Consider the following 22727-nt stretch of genomic DNA (forward strand, 5'->3'; position numbering starts at 1 on the left):
AGCCAGGAATCAAACAAATTTGAGCAGAAAAAATATTGCCTCTAAAATAATTATGAATATTTTTTACAAAAAAAAACCTAGAAACCCACTTCAAATTGGTAACAAATCAATCGTGTTCAAATTTGAAAAAAAGAAAGATGTTGGCTGTAAGCAGCTTTTTTCATCTTATAAAACAAATTGTTGTCTAAAATTTGGTAACATTTCTTAAAACCCTAATTGACAGTGCTTCTTACATAAATTAAGGCCTTATACCTGTGTATCAAAACGGCGCACTACAGCGCTAATTGGATCTCAGGCTAGTTTGCCTTGAGATCGCCATTTCTATACCTGTGTAACCCATCAGTTATGATGTCAAGAATTTAAAAAAATATAGTTTCGAAAAAAAAACGTTAAAAGCTTCAGGTATCAATTTTTGTTATAATTATATTTACCATACAAACTACTAATCTGCTATGGCTAATCCACCGTCTTCCTCGAAAAATGTCTGCTAAAAGGTTTGTCCCTCTTTTGAGGACTCCACGTTATGTACCTTCGCCTATTAGTTTCGATTTTCATCTCTTTGAATTGAAATTGATATTCTTCCACCATGGGGTCAATAACCACGTCCATTACTTATACATTTTTAAAAAACTATAAATACCTATTCAAATATTGAAACTGCTATTTTATTAGCGAGCTCAACCGTTTTCATCTGTGAAGGTGCTTTGGAGTAAAGTGCCATAGAAACCCATTATACCTTTAATTGTTGTTTTCTGTGATACAAACTTTGCGCTTTCGCAGGATATTTTTGGAAGCATAAACTATACATTAAGCCAAATACATTTTTTTGAAAGTGTCACACTGGAAAAAGATTATAAACTTCAATTTATGATTGCACCAATGGAAAGCTATTAGTTTGGTAGCATACAGGCCTTAACTTAACTTTTTGAAATTACATTACTCGTTATATTCTTGACTTCATAGCAAGACTCTTGTACCTAAAACCCTAAGTACATCCAAATATTTTGGTAATAACATTCACTCACAAAATTAGCTGTTGGCCAATTTTGCAATCTTTGAATCAGTTTTGATGGTATTAAATTTTCCTAATTTCAACCAAAGATTCCACTTCGTCAGCTTTTAAAAGATAACAAGAACATCATTTCTTTCTGCCAAATTTGAGTTATCATAAATTATAAACAAAAACATTTCATTTTCATAAATCTATTTATTACATAAAAATAAAAGAATAAAGAATATTGTGAGAACAGAATTCAATTTTTGCGAAAAAGAACTTAAATACATTTTAGATATTAAATTTCATTAAATAATTCATAAATACTGTTAATTTTAGTTTATTTTTTTTGTTAAATAAAAATTCTTAAAATAAAATCCAATTTTTCTTCCAAAAAATATATTTTTTTCTCTCTCTTTCTTTTTTTAAATAAAATGATAAAACAAAAAACAATTACAAATTTATATATAATATAAATTGCCTCGAATCACCCACCCAAAATACTTTCTTTCACACAATACTGCACCTTTACGAAAATTTGCACAATGTTGCTGTGTATATGCGCTCATTTAAAGGTGTTTCAAAAAATAATAAATTAACTCCCAACTTCAATAATAAACCGTGTTGCTCCTTATTCTTCAATATCATCGTCGCGTCGTCATATTCCTAGATATTTTATCTTTAAAGACGAACTCCTGGATTACGTGAACGAACAAAGTTCAACAGCTCCTCGGAATCTTCACAAACGAAAGGCTTCAAATGGTGGCAAGCAACATCGTGCCATTTAAGTCCATCGTTGTAGAAGTTGTTCAAAATGGACAAACAAGACTCATCGTTACCCTGGGCAGCTTCTCGGTTATCGGGCTGAGGTTGGTTGTATCCTCCAGTTTGGGACCAATCACCAGTGTTTCGTTGGCTTGTTGGGCCAATCTTTGCTCCTGATCCAGACCAGAACCATCCGTTTTCATTTGGAGGTTGTAAGTCAGGACGATCACAGCCAGCGAAGTTACACTTACGACCCGAAGTCCAAATGTAACGCACATTGCCTCGAGATATACGTTGCTTGATGAATTCGTTTTCTTGGGGTGTTTCCAGAGACACAGCATCCATGCAGTGACGACGGCAAATGTTTCGCGCATCTAACCAATCAACTTCCAGACTCCTAGTTGGTGCGTGTTCCCAACTGAAGAAGTACGAATGTGCCACACCTCGAGCATCACGGTATGTTGCATGACGGACGCCTTTAAAAAAATACAAACTTTATAGAAAAGGACAATTTTTAAATAATATAAAATCCTTACGATTAGCACAGCTTCGAGGATCAGGTAGAGCAAGTCGACGTTGAGCCAAAGCTAACGTTGCACCGATAGCTAACAACACCATTGTCCGTAGCACCGACATTTTCTGAAATGACTAAATCAAAAATGATGACGGTTTTGAGTTGAATTTGAGTTAAAATGAAATTTCGTTCTAAATTATATTTGTTTAAGTAATGAATAATATACCCAACCTAACCCATTTCCGGTCAGCCATGACGATTTTGATTAGTTATTGTTTATTTGACAAAGTTCAATAGGTTTTAGGCTGAGTAGAGTTGACTTTAATGTTATATCATCATGTAACAAATGTACATAAGTCTAAATCGTGTGTATTTGAAATTGGTAAACATTTAACTCACAACAGAGGGTCAATGGATTGTCAATATTATTTTGAAAACAATTTGTTAAAGGCCTTTAAGCGATAATATTGTAAATAATCGTTCGTTTTAAGGTTAAGATGAAACTACTCAGTTGAATAGTTTTGCGAGGGTTCGGCGCTAATGACTCAACTAATGAAAGTCACATTTAGAGAAAGAATAAAGTCAAAGTTTGATGTAGGTTAGGAAAGTTATTTTTTTTTAAAGTAGGTATTTCTGCTTAAAAACAATTATCATGTTGCTAAATGAAGTCATATAGCCAATGATAAAGAAGAAAAAATGTTCTAGCTTCATGACTATAGTCTTAAAACTCAACGATGCCTGAGGATTTTGTAAAAAGAATAACATTATTTGGGATGAATTAATTGATAGGAGGGTTTAAGAACTTTAAGATAAAAGGTTTAAGAAGCTTGACTTTTTATAAACTACATAGTGCAAATGCAAATAGTTTCCACCAAGGGCACATCGTTATGTACTGTAAGAAAAAATCTGTAACTATACTTAGACCTTTAAAAACGTCTAAAAGAAGCAATCGGCAGGACCACTTACCGAAATTTAAATCAACAAAAAAAAATGGACACCACATTCTCAGGTGAACCTTATAATTATAACAGACCTCTTGCGTCGAAAGGGGGTTGTTTCTACAAAAAGGCAAAGTATCATAGCTTCAATATTAACTAACATATTGTCACCAAAATCGAGACTACGAATGGAACTTTTAGTGGACTCCATATTAGGAAAGTATTACACTTTTTTGTTGTCTGTTAATCCTATTTTTCGAATTAAAAATGGTGATATTTTCTCCTCTAATTAAAATTTATGGTTTTTTTGAGGGAAGCTTTTTTGGAATATATTCATGAAAATTTAAATTTGTAAATAATTTTTACAATTGAGCTTAGTAAGCTTACAATCTCTGATTTGACTGATTTGCTTCAAAAACTGCTAAAAAATTGAAAACAGCTCAAATTAAAATTATTGACTGCAAACTTGTAGGAAAAAAATGTAACATTTTCCTGCACCACACAAATATTATTTAGACAATCTTACAACAGTTTTGCACTTTACTTTTACTCTTAACTTATTGCAACAGAAAAATACAATGGTTTTAAATGGGCAGGTTTTTTTAAGCTGAAATTACATTAATCTCGACTTGTATTTAGTATTTAAAAAAAACTTCTTCGTTCAACTGAAAGCTGAACTTTATTACTCTATGATTTATTTATTTTTTGCACAACTCCATTTAATGTGTACTGTAAATGGTTTCCTTGTCAATTCGGAAAAGAAATAACTAATATTTTTTACAATACAAAATACAAATCGTGATGGACTTGTAGCTTGGCTAAGGAGTGTTTTTAGACAAAAATGTTTTTGGTAGTTTTAAATTTGAAATTTATGACACTTGAAAAACTAACTAGTTGGCTTGGTCAAAATGTACGTTCAAAGTTCAATTTTCATTTATTTCTACCAATCAAAAGCCTTGAAAGAGGGATAACCTCGTGAAAAAATTGATAAGTTATTTCAAGAAGCAGGAAATGTCTAGGTTATAGAGAGATTTCAACAATTTAAGAATGTGTACAGATAAATTATGTATTTTTAATTTGTTAAAACAAACAATACAAAACAAAGTAAAATATTTTCATTTCAGAACAATTGTCAAATACTGACATTATTTAGTTCAGTGTGGCAACAGATTACAAAAAGTGAATTCAGGATCTGGTATAGACCCAAGCTTGCATTTTTGCATGAGAACTTGTTGTATGATACAAATTCTAAGCTATTCCAATTAAAATACTCTTTTATTTTTTATAAATTGTTTGTTAAAATTACCAAAAGGCAAACATTTAAAAAAAAGAGTGTTTTTTGAACTTCTTTGTTCGATGATATTTTTAGCTTCTATCAAACTTTACAGAAAATTATAAATGTTCTTATTGCAACTTCCGGACTTTTTGAACATATTCGCGCCAAGCGCCATAACAAAGTTAAAAAAAAATTTTCATTCTTTTTGCACCCATTTAATTTTAAGACATTCAGGGTCAAAGAATACCTACTCTTCAGATAGGTCTTTTTATTTTTAAACATGTGAAACTGATTTTCAAAAAGTTTACAGTTTAAATCGATGATATTTGAAATACAATTCCCAAGTTTCTTTCCAAATTCAACAAAACCGCACCTAAGTTTCTTCTCTCTGAAACAACCAAGAACCACATGTTTCTAGTTTCCGCTGTGTCTAAACAAATATGTAGCTGTTGTGTTTACTTAAGCCTACCGCAACATTTTAAAAGTCGGTACAATATATTTATTATTTATCTTGCAACAGAAAACACACATGACGACGACGATCGATATGTTCAATGTTTGACTAATCAAAAAAGTTTCCCATGCCTCACCATCGTCGTCTGTAAAATGATGTAATTTTCTGTTTAGATGAACTTTTCATCAATGTTTTGATTTGTGCTTTATCCAAACTCGAAACATAATAATAATGCTTTCTGCTTGATTGATTTTTATTACGAAAAAGATTCTATAATCGAGATTAAAAGAGGAAGGTATTTTGTTCTATCCTCTTTATAAACTTGATGATGATGATAATGATGTGCTTTGTGTTGTTGCTATTTTTCATTGTCCAATACAGTACTATACGGTTTTGTTATCGGTTGCAAACAATTTAAATTAACATTATACCCAATGGGGTAATTACATGGCATAGGGAACGTGCTTCTATATATGCGATACGGATACTTGTTGCAATATCATTTGTTTGAAGCTTTATTATGATATGCGGCGGGCAGGGCCTTTTGCGGCATTGAGACTCTGATAGAGATATAGTGTAATTTTTTACTTGTGTAAACGTTTTCATGGATGTAAGTCTTTAACATTATTAGCGATGTTATAACACACCTAGCTATAAGGTTTATTTTTATGCCCTGATGTACCCACCTAACTTATATTGCACGCTATAAAGGCGTTTATGAGTCTTGTATCGAAGCTAGATTGATGATAAGTTGAATTTAATTGTATGCATGATTTCTAGGAAATATTAATGGATCTGTATGTAGACTTTGCATCTTTATGTTCAACTTTAAAAGCAAGTAGCGAAGCAATATTATCGAAAAACGAATGTCTCATAAAACTTCGTTCTCCGTGATTCTCATTCAGTTGAATGATAAATCGTATGAGAATGAAATTTGCCCGATCAAGGACGCATGGTATTTAAGACCCGCTACTAATCATCACTTAAAATTGATTAAACTTCAAATGTTATTCTCAGATAGAATATTGAAAACTATACTTTAAAATTTAACAAAATGTCTAAGCAGAGCCCCTTCTGTGCTCGTAAATTAAAATTAATGTCATAGTTCTATTCTCTAAATTGTATCAAATATCCATACAATTAACTTTGGGCTTATAATAAAGAACTCAAGTTGAGTTCAGTTGAAATTTGCTACCATTATACACAGTTTCCTTTCAAATAGTAAGTTTAAGATTTCAGTAGAAAACATCGAACCAACTCTTAAGAATGCCCTAGCAGGGGTTGCTCAAGGATCGGTTCTTGAACCTGACATGTTCAATCTCTACCCCTTCGATCAACCGATCAATAACTCACAAACAATGACGCTTCTATTCGCTGACGATTTAGTAACTTATAGTACCTCTAGAAGTCCTGAAATAGCTCTACGTATGTAGAATTAAAGAACATATTTTAAGAATCTGGGAGTATTACATCCAATGGGGAAAAAAGATCAACCCCTCCAAAACAGAACTAACGCAGAACAGTCCGATTGGATAGTTTAGCAACAAAATGCCAACTTTTATCCCTGTGAAATATCTTGAAATTTACTTTTCTGATAGATTTAAATTCAACGAATACGCTAAATAAAATCAGTAAACGGTGCCTTTTCTCTCTGAAAGCCTCGGCACCTTTTTTTCATCAATATTCAAAATTAAACTTAAAATGTTAGTCACAGTCAGCATATTTCAAAATCTTTATCTATTAAAATTAACAAATTATCGAAGCAGAGCCCATTCTGTGCTCATAGATTATTGTTAATATTCTAGCTCTATCCTTTAAATTACAAGAAAAGTGGGAATTAGAGGGAAAATGTTGCACTGATCTTTTTACATTGAGTTAAAAGAATTCCATTATGTTAAATATCAAGTTGTAGTTTAAATTCTTAAATATCCTTGAAAATCTTGAATCGATATAAACTAGTATGCCCTCTATTACCCTACATTTAATTGAATTACAATTCTTAACCTGGCTTGTCTTTAATCTTAACATCAGATTGATGGATTAATTGTTTCTGCCATCGTGCATTGACTTCCGTAAAAGTTAAGGGCTTTCTTATTTCTGATGCGGTTCGCTAAGAAAAGATCCCACAGCACCCAACTGTTACAAAATTAAGACTCATTCCATTTAATGCTCAAAGCTACCTACTGCGCATTTAATTTAATTTGTCTATGATTAATGGAGAAAGTGTTTTTTTTATAGTTGCTTAAATACTCTCATTCTCATTAGGCCAGCCTGTATACTTAATTATATCAAATTAAAATGCCGGTAGTTTGTCAGCGAAAAATCTAAGCCCTGCATTTTTAAGCACTATAGTGCGTGAAGAATTAAATAAAGCTAAGCCAATGGTATATAAAATGGCTAATTGCTTAAATAAGTGGTGCCATATCGCACTTTAGGAAAGTATGCGAGTACATATATCCGTGTTTTTAATCTTGTTGACGGAAACACTTAATGCAGGTGGTACGACAATGCCGCGTTGCTGTCGTGATGATGATAAAAGTTGGGTCCCTTCTATTTTTTTGATTGTTGCTTTTATTTTAATTATCCATTTCTGCAGAGAGCTTCTAGCTTACAAAGTTATAAAGGAAAAGGTTTCCTATCATTTTCCCATATACATATAACTCTCTTAAACTAGCTATGGTATTACGTGAATTTGTACATTTCAAACTGATTTTGGAAATTAACTGAATTGGAATGGCACCACCGAGTCGATGGCGAAGGGGACGTCCTGGCTCATCGTGATTAACTCTTATGCAAGAGCTACTACTATACGAATGTATCTCACGGTGCTGGTGCAGCACTGCACCACTGCAGCAGCACCATCAACATGTCTTTTTTTCGTTTCCTTTCACTTTGTTATAGTGCAGAGCCACTCAACTCGCATTTCAAAATCATTTCTACATCATTGAACATCAGCAGCAAGCGTAGCGGATCCTTTAGTCAATGTGCGATGCCAACTAAACCATGATGATTTACTGAACTATGTACAGTATCTTAATCTTCAAGCAATCTTATTTTTGTTTAAAACTTCCGATGAGTTAAGTAATTACCTCTCTGCCTTTCAAGAGTACCTAACCTATACCTGCTATAGTTACACAATTAAAGTGTCACTATTTGACAAATTGCTTGTGGCGCCAGTACCAGTGCCATAAACATTACCATCATCACTAACAAACGATCTGAAAATTGCCGTATTTAAGCTTGTGCCAAAAACTTAAGTGGTTGCAAATCAAAATCAGGTGCTCCTTTGGATCCGAAATAAAACAAAGAGACTTAAATTCATTCACGTAGGTCATGGTGTACAATGTATATTGTATGCATTGCATATTATATACAATGCTTTATATACGGTTTGATCGTGTATCTCTAAATAATAATAATGCTTGACATAGATGAATGGGGTAAGCAATTATGCTTCATGCTTAGTTTGCTTTTTTTGTTTTTGTCGGTTATACAATCTTTAATTTTATGTGTTACATCAGTTATAATGAATGAATAGGTAAACTACTCATCCAACAGTGTGTCAAGCAAATGTCCGTGATAACTCAAAACTCGTGCCATATTCAAGATGCGCATATTATAGTGACTTACGAATGTCACTTTTTTTGGGGCACTTGTAATTTAACAGTCAACAATAATAATTTTGTTTTCATGTCACGCATATTATGTATATGGGCACAATTTTTGATCACAAGAAGTGCGATTATTCATAATCTGTGAAACTTTGCGTGAATTCTTTTAATTAAAATATTTGATCGAGGGACTTTTATAATGGGAATGAGTCTTTGAGTGCGTAATCTGCAAAGTGGTGAACTTATAATAGCTATAAGAGCTTGAGGAGTATGACAACAGCCTTGAAATTAAAATTTTTCACTGAAAGCTATAATGGTATCCATTTAATTCGATAATAGGATAGTGAAACTATTAGTTATGCATAATTAGAGTATGTCCGGAACCTTGAAATTCAGTTCTATTGATTTGATTGTTTTTTTCTTGCACATAGTTAACATTTTTTTTTAAATTGATACGCAACGAAATGTTGCTAGTTTTACTGAAGGTTGTACAAAGGTTAATCTAAGCTTTTAAAAAGGGGATTTTTTTAAGTAGGAATTGCTAAATGGTGAAGGCTTGGAGGATCGCTGAAATTTGATACCATGACTCAAATATTTAAGATTTTTGCGTTAAGTTATTTGGATATATTTATCTGTCAAATTCCAATGACCTGCATTTACTGAAGGTGGTCAAAAAGTATTTAAAGAAAACGTTAACTTATAATATATTGTAGACGATGACTTGGTTTAAAAGGTTTGTATTTATTTAAACAAGACTGTTTCGTCTCATAGATATTTTTATATATTAATTTGTTTAATGATTTTCTTATTCTCTATTTTTTACATTGATTTAATAAAAAATAAAAAGTAGCAAGTGAAAATTAAATTTCATCGAAGCAGAAAATATTGAACATCCTGGTAAGACAATAAATTCTGATTTGTCACAACAGATTCAAGAATCCGTCCCTGGAAATGTAGCCCAGATGAATAAAGACATTCAGATAATTGAAAAGAAACTTAAGCATATTGAATTTTGCAAGTTCTTCGTCGCCTTCGTATCAACCTTCGTATCAACCTTCGTTTGAGGACATTCAATATTCCATACCATTGTTTTCTGGTGATCATACATACGATGCTAAGAAATGGATCAGTACTCTTGAGCGAGCATGTGATTCCGTTCACGTGATAGTATGTTCAAATTAAAAAGCATTCGCCGATTGATAAAGCTTTATCCCGCTGCCAAAATATTCTTACAAATTGACGAATAAAGCACCTTTTCTGATTTCAATTTTTTGGCCAATTTTGAACACACTTATTCAGTTTCGGAAATTATTGATAAGATGCGAAGTACTCCATTTGTGTCCTCAAACACATCTATTATGGGCTACATTTTAAAAAAGCTAGAGCGTGCATCACGTGCTTATATTGACGAAAAACAAATTATTCAATATATCATTGATGGGTTCCAAGATCGTTCCGCTAGCATCGCCATATTGTACTTAGCACGCACAATCGATGAATTAAAAAAACTGGCACACAAAAAAAAAAAAAAAACAGACCAACAAATTCCGCATCATATTCAGCGCAAGTTTCCCAGCATCAAAATGATTCGAAACCTAAAGTCAAGTTTTCCGTTGGTGACTCTGAAAAATTGCTTGTTCAATGCTACAATTGCTCTGGCATGGGATATTTAACCCACTTCTATAGTTGTGGACGATGACTTGGTTTAAAAGATTTTTGTTTATTTAAACAACACTGTTTCGTCTCACAGATATTTTTATTATTAATTTGTTTAATGATTTTCTTATTCTCTATTTTTTACTCTGACATTTATTTAATAAAAATTAATAAGCAGCAAGTTAAAATTAAACAAGTAGGTAGATAAGAAATGTATGAATGTGAGATACATATATGTATACAACTTAGGATGGTATAAATACAAATTTACAATGTGTAACCCAAAAATCATTTAAAAATTCGGTTACTTGAGTGAAATGAAAATGCAACAACTATTTTTTAATTTTGTTTCTGTTTTATAAAAATTACGGTTGCTATAAGTCAAGCGATCTTTTTCGTTAAAATTGAATGTGGTTAATATCGTAAAATATTCTAGACAGGAAACTTTTTTCCGTTTCGTTAATAAATACAAAAAAGTGACAATGTGTAAATAAAGTAGATATTTCTGATGGTTTTCGAGATATAGACACGAACCAATTAAGATTTTTTTTAAATTAAGGATTTCAAAAAATGTAAACAAAATTAATTGGACAAATCGTAAATTTGCTTACGATCTTCAGATGCATCCTCGAAACGTGTCTATAAATCCGTAAAGGGTAGTCGGTTGGATTAAATTGTAATTCTAGATGAAAGCAAACAACAGAATTGAAAAGGAAAGAAAATAGACGCCTTCTTCAGTTGAAAACAATTTTAAAAATATTCAGCACATACAATAAGCTTATACAAAAATCCTAAATCAGCGTGCTTTAGCTTAGTGGAGTTTCAGAAGGAAAAGATAAGTCTTACGTGTCAACCGATTGGCTTACAGCTGCACCATGGTTTAATATAAATTATATTTAGAATTTTTTAACACAAGACGCTCAGAATAATAGCCGTGTTTTTTTTGGTATTCCATAGATAGAACAGTGAAAAATGGTGTAATGTGATGGTCGATTTCAAAGTTGTGGTGTTGAAGCGAGTTTGAAGCTCGACTAAATTCTTTATATACCTGAATCGAGTTGAAATGAGCTTGATTCGAGTCGATTCTGATCAAAGATAGGAGTCGACTCAAAATTTGTGAAGAAAAACCTGTGTTAAATCTTCTTGTATAACGGAAACACTAAAAAGATTTATTTAATCTAAACTGAGATAAACCTAATTATCTTTTCTATTGTTTTCTCTTGCAAAATGAGCCCAGTTAGTCCATTTTCATTACAAAATTAAATAATATCAACAGATTGATTTGTTTCCCCAATGGAAAACACATGATTCCAAATGCACAACTACTTAACGAACAAAGCCATCGGGATACAAATGCAATATCAATTGTAACAACATTTGAGAATGAAATCACATACGATCTATTCGATACTCGTATAAATGTTCTACTTTAACTTTTATCGGTAGTATTCATATTGCGGATATTGTTTTTGTTATTCGTGTAAAATTTTACTATACTATTGACAGATTTTCCAACAAAACTAGGGTAATTTGTATTTAATTTCGATTTCAGTTAGATTTTTACGTTTAATTGGGACCCTTTGATTTTCTTTCAATAAAAAGAACTTATAAATATGTATTATGAGTTTCTATACGGTTATTTTAAATCCTTCTTGATCAGAGAAAAAACTCACTTACAAGGATATTTCGATTTTGTATGAATACTAAAAGGTGCCATATAAAATGTATGTTTAAAAAAAAAGATATTTTTAACACCGCACCTGCACCGATTAATAATATCCAAATTTTGGTAGCCGAAATATCGTTATCGGATTTGTAAACATTGAGTAGTTTAAATAGAAAATCGTTACGTTCAACATACAACTGAAGACAATATGAAGGATACTTTTTCCAAGCGATACAAAAATTCTTATGTATATTCTGGCTACTTTGCAGCCAGATAATTTGTAAGTCATATTTATGAGTTAAACACCAAAAAGCTACGGCTTTTTATTCTATTATGGTCATGAATATAGATGGTCATATTTTAAACTGCGTCTATGTAATTGCAAAAAGGACTTTTGGTGAAGTGACCATTTTACAATCATATATGTAGTTGGTTTCAACAAGATCCAATAAAGTCGTTTAAGATTTTGCCATAAAAAATTTATTTTTGAACCGTATAATAATTAAAATATGCTTGTTCTTTGCCAATCAGTAGATTTTATGGACATTATAAATACAACGTTCTTCTTTCATGCATAAAACAGAGAAACGGAAATTATTATGATCGCATGGTTTTCAACCATATTCGCATTAACGAGTTCTTTGTAACGATTTCACTTACAACATTTATACTTGACTTAAATTTTGTGCCAATTCAGAACACACACGAAACCTGTATACAATTTGATGACAATCACTAAAACTATCATCATAAAACATTTTTCAAACAAAAAAAGAATTTTACACGAACTTAGAATCAGCCATTAGAAACTTTAAGCAACAAAATAGCACTCATACGCCAGAGTAGCCAAGAAAAAGAATAACACAGAAAAAAAGAGGAAATTTTGCAAGAATACGAAAAGAAGTACTTAACCTATATGTTGCAATTAAAAATGTAACTAGTGCTCTTCAAAGGAAAAGTATGTAGTGTATCTTCATTTCTGTCATAACTGTCATATTATTGTCACCGTGCGTCGCGTTGTCGTCGCTGTAGACCTGGTGAGTTAGATTCATGCATTAATCTTGAGTTCCATATATTAACAGTCATACTCAACAACGACGACAACTGGTATTATTTTGTAGTTTGTACTTTGCCGTACAATTATCAACTTGACAGCAACAACAAAAACAATAAAATAAGAAGAAACGGATTTCTCACCTAATTATTAGTTAATGACTGACACACCCTCCACCGAAACAAAATTTTAACTGCCAGTCACCACCATCCCAGCCCATTCCCGCAGCTTAAAGTTGAAAACTTACAAACTATCAAAAGAAGGTTAAAACATTTATGAAGAGTGGAAGCGAATTAGTTTTGAATTGAAATTAAACTCCAACAATAATGAACGACTGCGGTCGGGGAAAAAATGCAATCCGGATGGAAAAGTTAAGCACGTCCAAAGTCGGTTTTCAATGTTACACGCTCATACAACTCAGATAAGGAGTGGAGAAAATTGCAGATATACGATTCCAAATTGGGAGTTGGAGGCCTGATGTTGGCTTCGGCTTTGGCTTTGGCTTGGCGGTTGATGGAAAATTAATATAAAAATAGAGCATGTTGCTATAGATTGACTGGCTGAAGAGAAGACTGAATTAAACTGGAGTGGACATAGACTGGACACGGACCGGACAGACGATAGACGATACAACACTATAGTTGCTTAGTTATAATTTCTTTGGAAGATATAAAAAGTACGATTTGGTCATGTAGTTGTATATCGTGGTGAGTTGACGGAGTTGAGTTTGATGATGATAATAATGGCAATGGGTTAAATTAAATGTTTTGGTTGTAGGTATCTATGCGGTACGAGTTCAGGTGCGCTACAATTATTTTGAATGACGTTTAATCTAGAAAAAAGAAAGAGAAAACTACTTCTACTAATGCTATGCACTTGTGATATAGTAACGATTAAAATTGGTTTAACAAATAAGTTTAACTGACAATAGAAAATAATTTAAATTGCACATAAATAAAATTGAACTTGTGCTAAGAGTGCGAAGTAATATATACAAAAATAAAAATTGAAATAGGTGTTTAAATAATGCTTTAGATGTTTTTTATTGAGAAAGTGAAAAATACATTAAGTTTGAGTTATGATACCATTAAAGGGGCTTAAACTACGTTTAGAATCATTTGTACAAACGTTAACTACTGGGAACAAAATTATATAATAAGATATCAATTTGAACCTAGGATACAAAATATTAAACGAATACTAAATCAGAAGTTTTCTATCTTTTCTATTAGTAGTTTGTTTTTTTTTGGACTGCAGCAAATAAAAGACTTCTTGAAAGTCAGTCTCATAATTGTAATTCAACGTTTTCAATTTGCAATTGAGTTGCTTAAAATTTCGCATTTTGTATTGAAAAATCTATGAGTTTCAAAGTTGATGAATGGTAAAATATAATACGTTTTATATATGTTTATTTTATTTTAAGTTAAGGTTTAAAAATTTAACAAAGTTTGTATCCAAATTTTGCAAAATAAGATTACATGACACTTTTATTAAAATTTAAAATTTCCTGTCCTTTTTATTAAGGTTTACTTAAACTCCCCTCAGTGTATTACAGTTTTTTAAGATCCTGTCTAAAGTTGCTTGGATTTTTGTTTGAAAAAAATACATTTTTTAACCAATCAGAAATAATTATATCACCCTTGAGTCAGATTTCATTAGATGTTAAGAAACCTCTAAAATGAGTTTATCTTCAAATGCCTTAATAAATAACGTTTTGGTTTTAAAAGCGTTGTAACTTTACGTAGCTTTTATTTAACTTTCATAAATAAGTTTGTTAAAATATTAACCATGTCAAATTTTCATCAAGATTTTTTTTTACAAGCGCGCACTCAAGGAGATAATACTACTCTTATTATGTAGACACAGTGTGAGCACTAGGCAAGGGAGAGAGGGGTTGAAAGGAGTGAATATTGAATGGCTGGGAAAGACAGTGTGTGGCAAGGCATTCCACATTCGCATAGTACGGCTAAAGAACGAATATCTTTACTTGACAGTACGACCGAAGTTGGGCTCGAGGGTATATTGATGAGCATTTCTAGAAGCGCGAGTATTACGGCTGAACTGTTTAAAGGGAGGAATGCAACTGGCTTTTTCTCTAAGCATAAACCATTTAAATAACGGTAAGAGAGGGTGAAACAAGAAACATTTCGACGATGTTCAAGCGCCGTAAATGATCTTATGATGGTAATATCACCAATCAATCTAAATACTCTACGTTTAATACTGTCCAAGAGGCTTAAGTAAGTTGCAGGAGCACCTGTCCAGATATGGGAGTCTGTGACCAAATTCTTATTGATTTTGGTGCACTTACCAAGCTTTGGCTTTAATAAATCTTAGTTAAGAAAGTCAAACATAATCTGGAGTACTGATACCATATCGGGAGGTATGTTTGCAAAGAATAACTTCTTTAATTATTTACTATATTCTTTCACGAGAGGCCAAATTGACCAACGGCTGATTTGTAAATCAAAGCGATTTTGAAGGTTGAAATAAGACAAAAAAAAGAAATTACTATAAAAATGTAAACGATTGGAAAATCTATTTTTCCAATCTAAGAAGAAACTATAAAAGTTTAATTTTCTTAACATTGTAAAGTTCCAAATGTGTCTATTGAAGTAGTTGATTTACAAACATTTTGATTACAATGCGTAAACTGAAATAATTTTGGACAGAGATTACAATTTCAAAAGAGATAGACCTTTTCATTGGCTATTCTTATATTTGCGTTTATAATAAGATAGGACTGTTTAAAATTATTATTTGAACCAACTAATCTAAATAAGCCCAAGCCATAAATTAGAAAGTACAATTCAACACCGTTTTTAAACACTTTTCAGCAATTTTCTTGACTTTACTAACTCCAGACTTCCATCTTTTGAATTAATTTTGTATAAGGGTAGACAAATCCTATTACAATGTTTTGGTGCCAACTTATTGATTTTCAGTTTAATATTTTTAACTTCCCATAGGAAGTTAATGTAATAGGTCCGATTTGTCAAATTGAAAATGTTGACAATTCTCGACGTTTCAAGGTAGCTAGAGTCAAAATAAAAGATTTTTAGAAAGATGTGCCAGGTTTTGGTTAACCCTAAATATCTCATGAACCAAAAAACTAGAGATTTGAATTAAATTTTATATAATATATTGTAACGTTATACCAAACATTTTTTGAAATGTCGAAAATTTTAAGAATAAAACATTTTGTGCAACGAAAAAAACGTTTTTAACATCTGGTTAAATTTTGAGAAAAATCTAACTGACGGTTTTTTTTTATAAAAAATAAAAATCTAAAAAAATTTATTACTCAAAGTTGGTTTAAAATGATTTTCGACTCAAATATCTTTTTAAAAATTTGAGATTATGGCTTTCAACTAATTTTTACTTATGAGAAATATTGTTTTCAACATTCAGAAAAATTTTGAGAAAATCGCATTGACGGTTTTTTTTACATAAATAATAAAATAAACCAACTAAATATTAATAAAAGTTGGTAAAAATTGATTTTCGACTCAAATATCTCTTCAAAACTTTGAGATATTGGCTTTAAACTACTTTTATCTTTTAAAAAATATTGTTGTTAACACTCAGTAAAATTTTAAGGAAAATCGAATTGACAGTTTTTTTTACCAAAAAAAAAAAACCTAACAAAAAAACAATACTAAAACTTGAAAATATTGTCTTCAAACGCTGTTTATTTCACAGAAAATATTGTTTTCGATGTTTTTTTATAAAAATCCAACAGTCCGTTTTTTCATAAAAAATAAAATCTACAGGAAATAGTAAGCAAATTTGGTAAAATTTGAAGTTCGGTTCTTGATATCTCTCAAATTAATTTCATTCATCCTATTTGTAAAAATTTAAGAAATGCTACTGTGATTGGTTCAAATTTTTTTTCGACAAAATCTATTTAACAAAACTGGATTTTCAAACTAAGCTATTTCTTTATATGAAAAATACTGTTGGTAGTTTAAAAATTTGTAAGAATAATACAATTAACAACTTTTTAGACAGACGGTATGGGAAGTTATCAGTGTGGGTCGCATCCTAGCCTCTTTTTTAACACGCTTCGTTTGTAGAGAACAAAAGTCAATTGAATTAACTCTCTAAGAGCCCCCGCAAACTGCAGACTTTTTGTCGCCCGATAATTTAGTCGAATTGGGCTGAAAGTGCGCACACCGAGCCAACTAAACAGTTTGGTTGGTGAGCAGGGCGCAGACTATCCAACAGTCGGCCGACTATTTTCGAACTAGTTTGTTACTGACTTTTGAAGCGGTCGCACAATGAAAATATTGTCCAGAAAAATTATTGCTCTCATCCTACTCCGGAGGAGGAAAATCAAGAAGAGATTCCGAGAGTATGGTTGAATGTACTTTTGGGATCCTTGCTAACAAATGGCGTATATTGCACCGACCAATGGATGTCAATATCAATTTATGTGTCATAATAATAAAAGCTTGCTGTGTCCTGCATAATTATGTAAGAATCAAAGATGGCATACATTTCACAGAAACTCTCTACAATTGTGCCATGACAAACTTAACTATAAATGAACAGTACATGTCGTCATACTTTATTTCTCCCGGAGGCGCGATTCCGTGTCAATATAACAAAGTGTAATAATTGTAAATAGATAAATAAATACAAATTCACATAAATACTCTAATATTTTTATTTTTACGTTCCTACCTTTGTTTGTTTTTTCCTCGGCGCTAAGCCGATTCCAATCAAGAATAACTGCTTCGCAAACTTCCTCCCACAGTTTTTTTTTCACATTCGTGTCGAAGTACTCTTTTAAACCTTTTTTTATAAAGCGCAGGTCTTTTCTCGACTTCTTCAATCAACTTTTCGACGGAACTTAATCAACAATTGTGATTTGGGCGACGCCATATTCAAAACACATGCACACGATGCCAAATCACAGAGCGAACTGAACTATCGGCCGACTAAACAATCGTCATGTATGCGCAGGCGTGTATGCGCCAATACTGATTAAACAGTCGGCCGATAGTTCGCCGACAGATTAGTTTGAATGTAATTGGGTAGCCTATTAAACTTTTTTATCGGCCGATACTGAACCGCTGTAGTGTGCGCATGTGCATTCCTCTCCATACTGATTAACAAGCCGACCAAACTATCGGCCGATAAAAAGTCTGCAGTCTGCGGGGGCTCTAAAAGTTCATTAAATCTATATTGTCTTAATTCTTTATAAAAATTCTTTGGTCAAGTAGTCTTGGAATATGTTTCAAAACTTTAAACTTTGTTGGTCTTCCTTAACAAATCAGAACAAAACAAAATACTTTCTTATTTTAAGATAATTGTAAAACATTTTTTAGAGGCTGAGGGCTAAGAATTTTGAACTTGTAAGAAAATTCTGAATGAGTACTGATTTCTGATCTTTTTCAAACTATTAAAATACTTGTTGCCTTTTATTGAAAACTGTGCATTTGAAGACATACGACTAAACAATGACAGAAACTAATCACGAACAAAACTATTGACATACTTTAAGACTTTTAAAATTATATTAAAGGGAAAAATACTGAACATAATCTTTCTTTTTTTTCAAGCTAAAAGAACAACTTTTCTGTTAAGATCAACACATGACTTCTACTCACTCGATGGATTAAAATCAGAAGATGGCATGAAACGTGATTATTTTAAATCTATAAGCATTTACAAAACACTAAAAGGGTTACTATGATTCACAAAATATTTTCGAAGGACACCAAGGTACTTTTGTCTATATGAACATTCATTTCTGAATTGCACCCAACCTGTTTCCTTTTATAAATAACGCAGAACTGATTTCAAGGCTGAAACAAAGTATTTCAATAAGAATAAGTTTTTTATTTTTCATATATCTTCTTTTGAAAGTAGAGCAGGTTGTCCTTGACAAAAAGATTAAAAAGAGGTTGAATTGTGGTATAATTATGAAAGTTCATTAAGGTAATATCGTCAAAGCAATTGTTAAGTAAAATTAGGGATAAAAACGTTCACAAATTTGCACTGGCTTTGTCTGTAAACAAGTGTTTAGTGATTTTCGAACAAAAACTAACTTCCGGGACATCTTTATACAAAAAATGATAAAAACAGGTTCACTTTCTACAACTTCATGTTGCTCTCTATAAGTTCATAACCATGAAACTAAAAATACTTCCTTTCTCCGACATTGAAGTTAAACAACATTAAACGAGTCCAATTAAATCGAAAAATTAACACCAAAATAAACATCCATCTTTCACTTTACAAATTGAAAAACAAAATTCCTGTATCTTCAAAAACCAAAAAAAAAAGAACTACCAAAACAGCGTTACTCGCCGATACTTTCCATATTCAGTAGCATCACACCTAAAGGAACTGGTAACAAACAGACAAACAAAAACAACAACGACTACAAAAATCACCAATCACCAATTAAAATATCGATTTCACTTTACACGTCTTGTTGTTATTACAAAAAATATATATTAAAGCCTCATCATCATCGTCAAGTTGTCATCGTCTTAAAGGTTTTCCTTGTAAGAAATTATTATTTTTTTATTACAATTTTTATTCATCAGTTAACAAGTTTTCGCATACATTAATTTCTGACGCGCGAAATTCTTTTTCAACTTCACGAACATACGAACAGGTACTTTGGTAAGCCTTCTTGTATTGTCAGCGTTGGTGATGGCTGCAAAAGCCTGCCAAGCCAGTTGCACCTCACGCAAATAAAATGAATCTTATATTGGCATATAGCTACTCATATAAGATGCCCCGAGGAGGAAAAGTTTTCACTATCAATTTTTTAAAGAGAGTGGATTGACAAGACAACCCAAAGCCAAAACCATTCATCCATCGCCAATTCGCCAATTTATAAACAAACCAAACCAACCATTATCATCTTTGGGCCATTTCAAGACACTCCAACTTCAACTCGCATACTCGCAAATACCTTCCTTAGCTTCGCAATCTTTTGTATGTTTATTTACATTTTTTGTTCATCCATCTGATGGTCGTTAAAACAGAAGGAATTGCCGCATAATGCGGCTGCGTTTCTGTGGCTATGGCATGTCCAAGAGGCACTTGCTCCATTAGATTGTTGTTTCTGTGGTGCACATTCCATGAAAAGACATCCACAGATACTTGTATAATGATGCATTGACTAGGTCGTTTGATTTTACTATGAGCCATTATTTCTGCCGCCATATCGGTCTTATGAGTCTTTAGCTCGTCGCTCTCAATCTCAATGAAAAAGATGCGAGTGAGGTGTTTGGTATGGTAAGGGGAAGAAAATTTCAAAATCACCACAAATGGATTGAATTTCATACTTCTTGTTTTGCAGAATCCGGGTCAAAAACCGCAAAGGATGACAACCACACCAAATGTTTGAAAAAAAAGAGTCTACTCGTACTCGCATTTGTACACCTGTGAATCGAGACATAGACTACAGCACAACGCCGATGAAGACGACTTTGAATTCAACTTCAACTTCGAAGACACGATCAAGACGAAGAAGTTGGGAGGCGATTAGAAATCTTGCAATTCAGAAGCCCCCCACAAAAAAAAATTGAAAAAAGATCACTTGTCATCTCTCGCGTTCACGTTCCATTATCCATTCAATGCGAGTAGAGTATATCTTCGTCGAGTGTCCCGTCTTCATATAATAATGTTCAACCCACCATCATATCGGCTGCTCCGGCTTTTTCAGCTTCAGCTTCTACTTCGTCTTTGGCAACTTGGTATTCCACGAAAGAAAGTCAACGTATCTTAATCGTGCTATACGAATGCTAGTACGAGTACGAGTACAAGTACGGTGGCGGAGATGGGCTACATGTTTGCCAAGAAGAGTGACACTATTGTCAAGAAGGTGTTATGGCGGCTGTGGCATACTTGGTAGGTCTGAGCTATTTAAGCACGATAAATATGTACACATCACAGATGGAGAAGACGAAGACGAAACGAAAATTATGTTCTTGATCACACAACTTTTCAGCTTATAAATGGCAAAAGTGTTATTGTTGTTGTTATTTTTTAAAAGACTAATAATCCGGTCACGTTTATCAATTCATTTTGGTATTTGGTATTTGAGTTTTTATTTTTGGAGGCAGTTATCACAAAGTTGGATATTTTTGTAACTTAAATTTAAAAACAAAAATCAAACAAACCTTTCGCTTTCTTGTGCAAACAAAAATAAATTAAGACACAATCCAATAGGAACACTTTTTACACCACGATTACACTTCTAGATACTGTGAAAACGATAGTTTATCCTTTTTGAATATTTTTTTATTAACACAAGTGAGTAGTGCTTTTAACTTTTTAAGTAATCCCAAACACAACGATGATCTTCGACCAACTGATCACTGTGGCTAGCAAGTCTGGGTTTATAGCTGTCCCCAAAAACAAAAAGTCTGCATTCGAACTTGAAGTTCCATCGGCGGAACATCTTTACATGTCAAACGTTCATGGCCAACATCAAACCATACGAACCCATCTCAAAGCTCGAACACAGATGTTGGACTTAGCCTAGGTAAAGGTATAGGTATATATATTTTGGTCCGAAAGAGTATCTTTATTTAAGCCATAGCTGAATATGTTCGATGTTGGTTGCAATTTTGGTTCATATTTTTCTTGGCTTGATAAAGTATCGATCAATAGGTGGTGCAGTGTTAAGGGAGCATGTGAAATATTCATGGGATTTTATTGACTTCTTGGGAATTTTTATTTTATAATTATTTTTTAAAAGTATTAATTTGATTTAATCCATAAGACAAACAAAACTAAAACATTAGAAGTCTTAAACAGGAAATTTTTATAAAAAGAAATTGAATTTTCAAAACTACGTTATGTACATGTTTGAATTTAATTAAAAATAAATGTTAAGATCTGAGTTGTTAAAAACCCTTTCTTTCTGCATTAACTTTAAATAAAATGAGTTCTATGACACATAAGCTACTCAAAACATCCTTTTTAAAGAACTAATACATTGAAATTAAATTTAGTATGAAAAGGAAATTTTTGATTCACTTACCAAGGAGCTCAACTAAAAAAATCAAGTTTTTAGATAGAATTTTGTTAAGCAGAATATAAAGTGTAATTGTCATTTAATTTAGTCACCCTCCATTAAATTTAAAAACGCAGTTTAAATAGGAAATTAACAATATTTTTTAATGCCAAGTGAATAAATTGGACTTTAGTAAAAATAAATTACAAAACTGCTGAAAACTTTCAAAATTCATTACAGACAAATATTTTGAAAAAGAAATAAGAATATTTTAAAATCGTTAAGCCCTAATTTATTAAATCACAAGGGAATATCTTACTTACTTACTTAAGGTGGCGCTACAGTCCTGTGTGAACTAGGGTCTCACCCAACAAACTTCTCCATCTAGCTCGGTCCCTAGCTAGATGTCTCCAGTTTCGCGCTCCAAGTTGGGTGAGGTCACCTTCCACTTGTGCGCGCCACCTGATCCGCGGTCTTCCTCTACTGCGCTGTCCTGTGGGTGCGGATTCGAAGACTTTCCGGGCCGGAGCATTGGTTTCCATGCGCTCTACGTGACCCAGCCATCTTAGTCGTTGGACTTTTACTCTTCTTGCTAGGTCTACGTCGCTGTACAGTCCGTACAGTTCGTCGTTCCATCTTCTCCTCCACTCCCCTTCGATGCATACGGGACCGTAGATCACACGAAGAACTTTTCTCTCGAAGCGACCCAAGGTGCTTTCATCCGCTTTTGTCATGGTCCATGCTTCTGCACCGTATAGCAGGACGGGGATGATAAAGGTCTTATATAGCAACACTTTGGTCCCTCGAGAGAGG

The 22727-nt window shown here is 32.5% G+C and overlaps 1 protein-coding gene across 1 annotated transcript; it reads right to left on the bottom strand.

Annotated features, from left to right (window-relative positions):
- Positions 1 to 1187: 1187 nt before the first annotated feature.
- Positions 1188 to 21277, bottom strand: LOC129949868 (uncharacterized). The gene is made up of 3 exons (XM_056061561.1): positions 21076 to 21277; positions 2296 to 2407; positions 1188 to 2235 (listed from the first exon to the last, which is right to left on the bottom strand). The coding sequence occupies exons 2-3, from the start codon at positions 2393 to 2395 to the stop codon at positions 1676 to 1678; spliced, it is 660 nt and encodes a 219-aa protein (XP_055917536.1). The 5' UTR covers positions 2396 to 2407; positions 21076 to 21277; the 3' UTR covers positions 1188 to 1675.
- Between the last annotated feature and the right edge of the window lie 1450 nt (positions 21278 to 22727).

This window comes from Eupeodes corollae, chromosome 3, assembly GCF_945859685.1.
Source record: "Eupeodes corollae chromosome 3, idEupCoro1.1, whole genome shotgun sequence".
NCBI classification, from domain to species: domain Eukaryota; kingdom Metazoa; phylum Arthropoda; class Insecta; order Diptera; family Syrphidae; genus Eupeodes; species Eupeodes corollae.

Excerpts from the sequence above, each read along its gene's own strand:
- LOC129949868 (XM_056061561.1), bottom strand. The coding sequence starts at position 2,395 with ATGTCGGTGCTACGGACAATGGTGTTGTTAGCTATCGGTGCAACGTTA. Across the intron at positions 2,236-2,295 it reads TCCTCGAAGCTGTGCTAATC|GCGTCCGTCATGCAACATAC; the intron begins GTAAGGATTTTA and ends ATTTTTTTAAAG.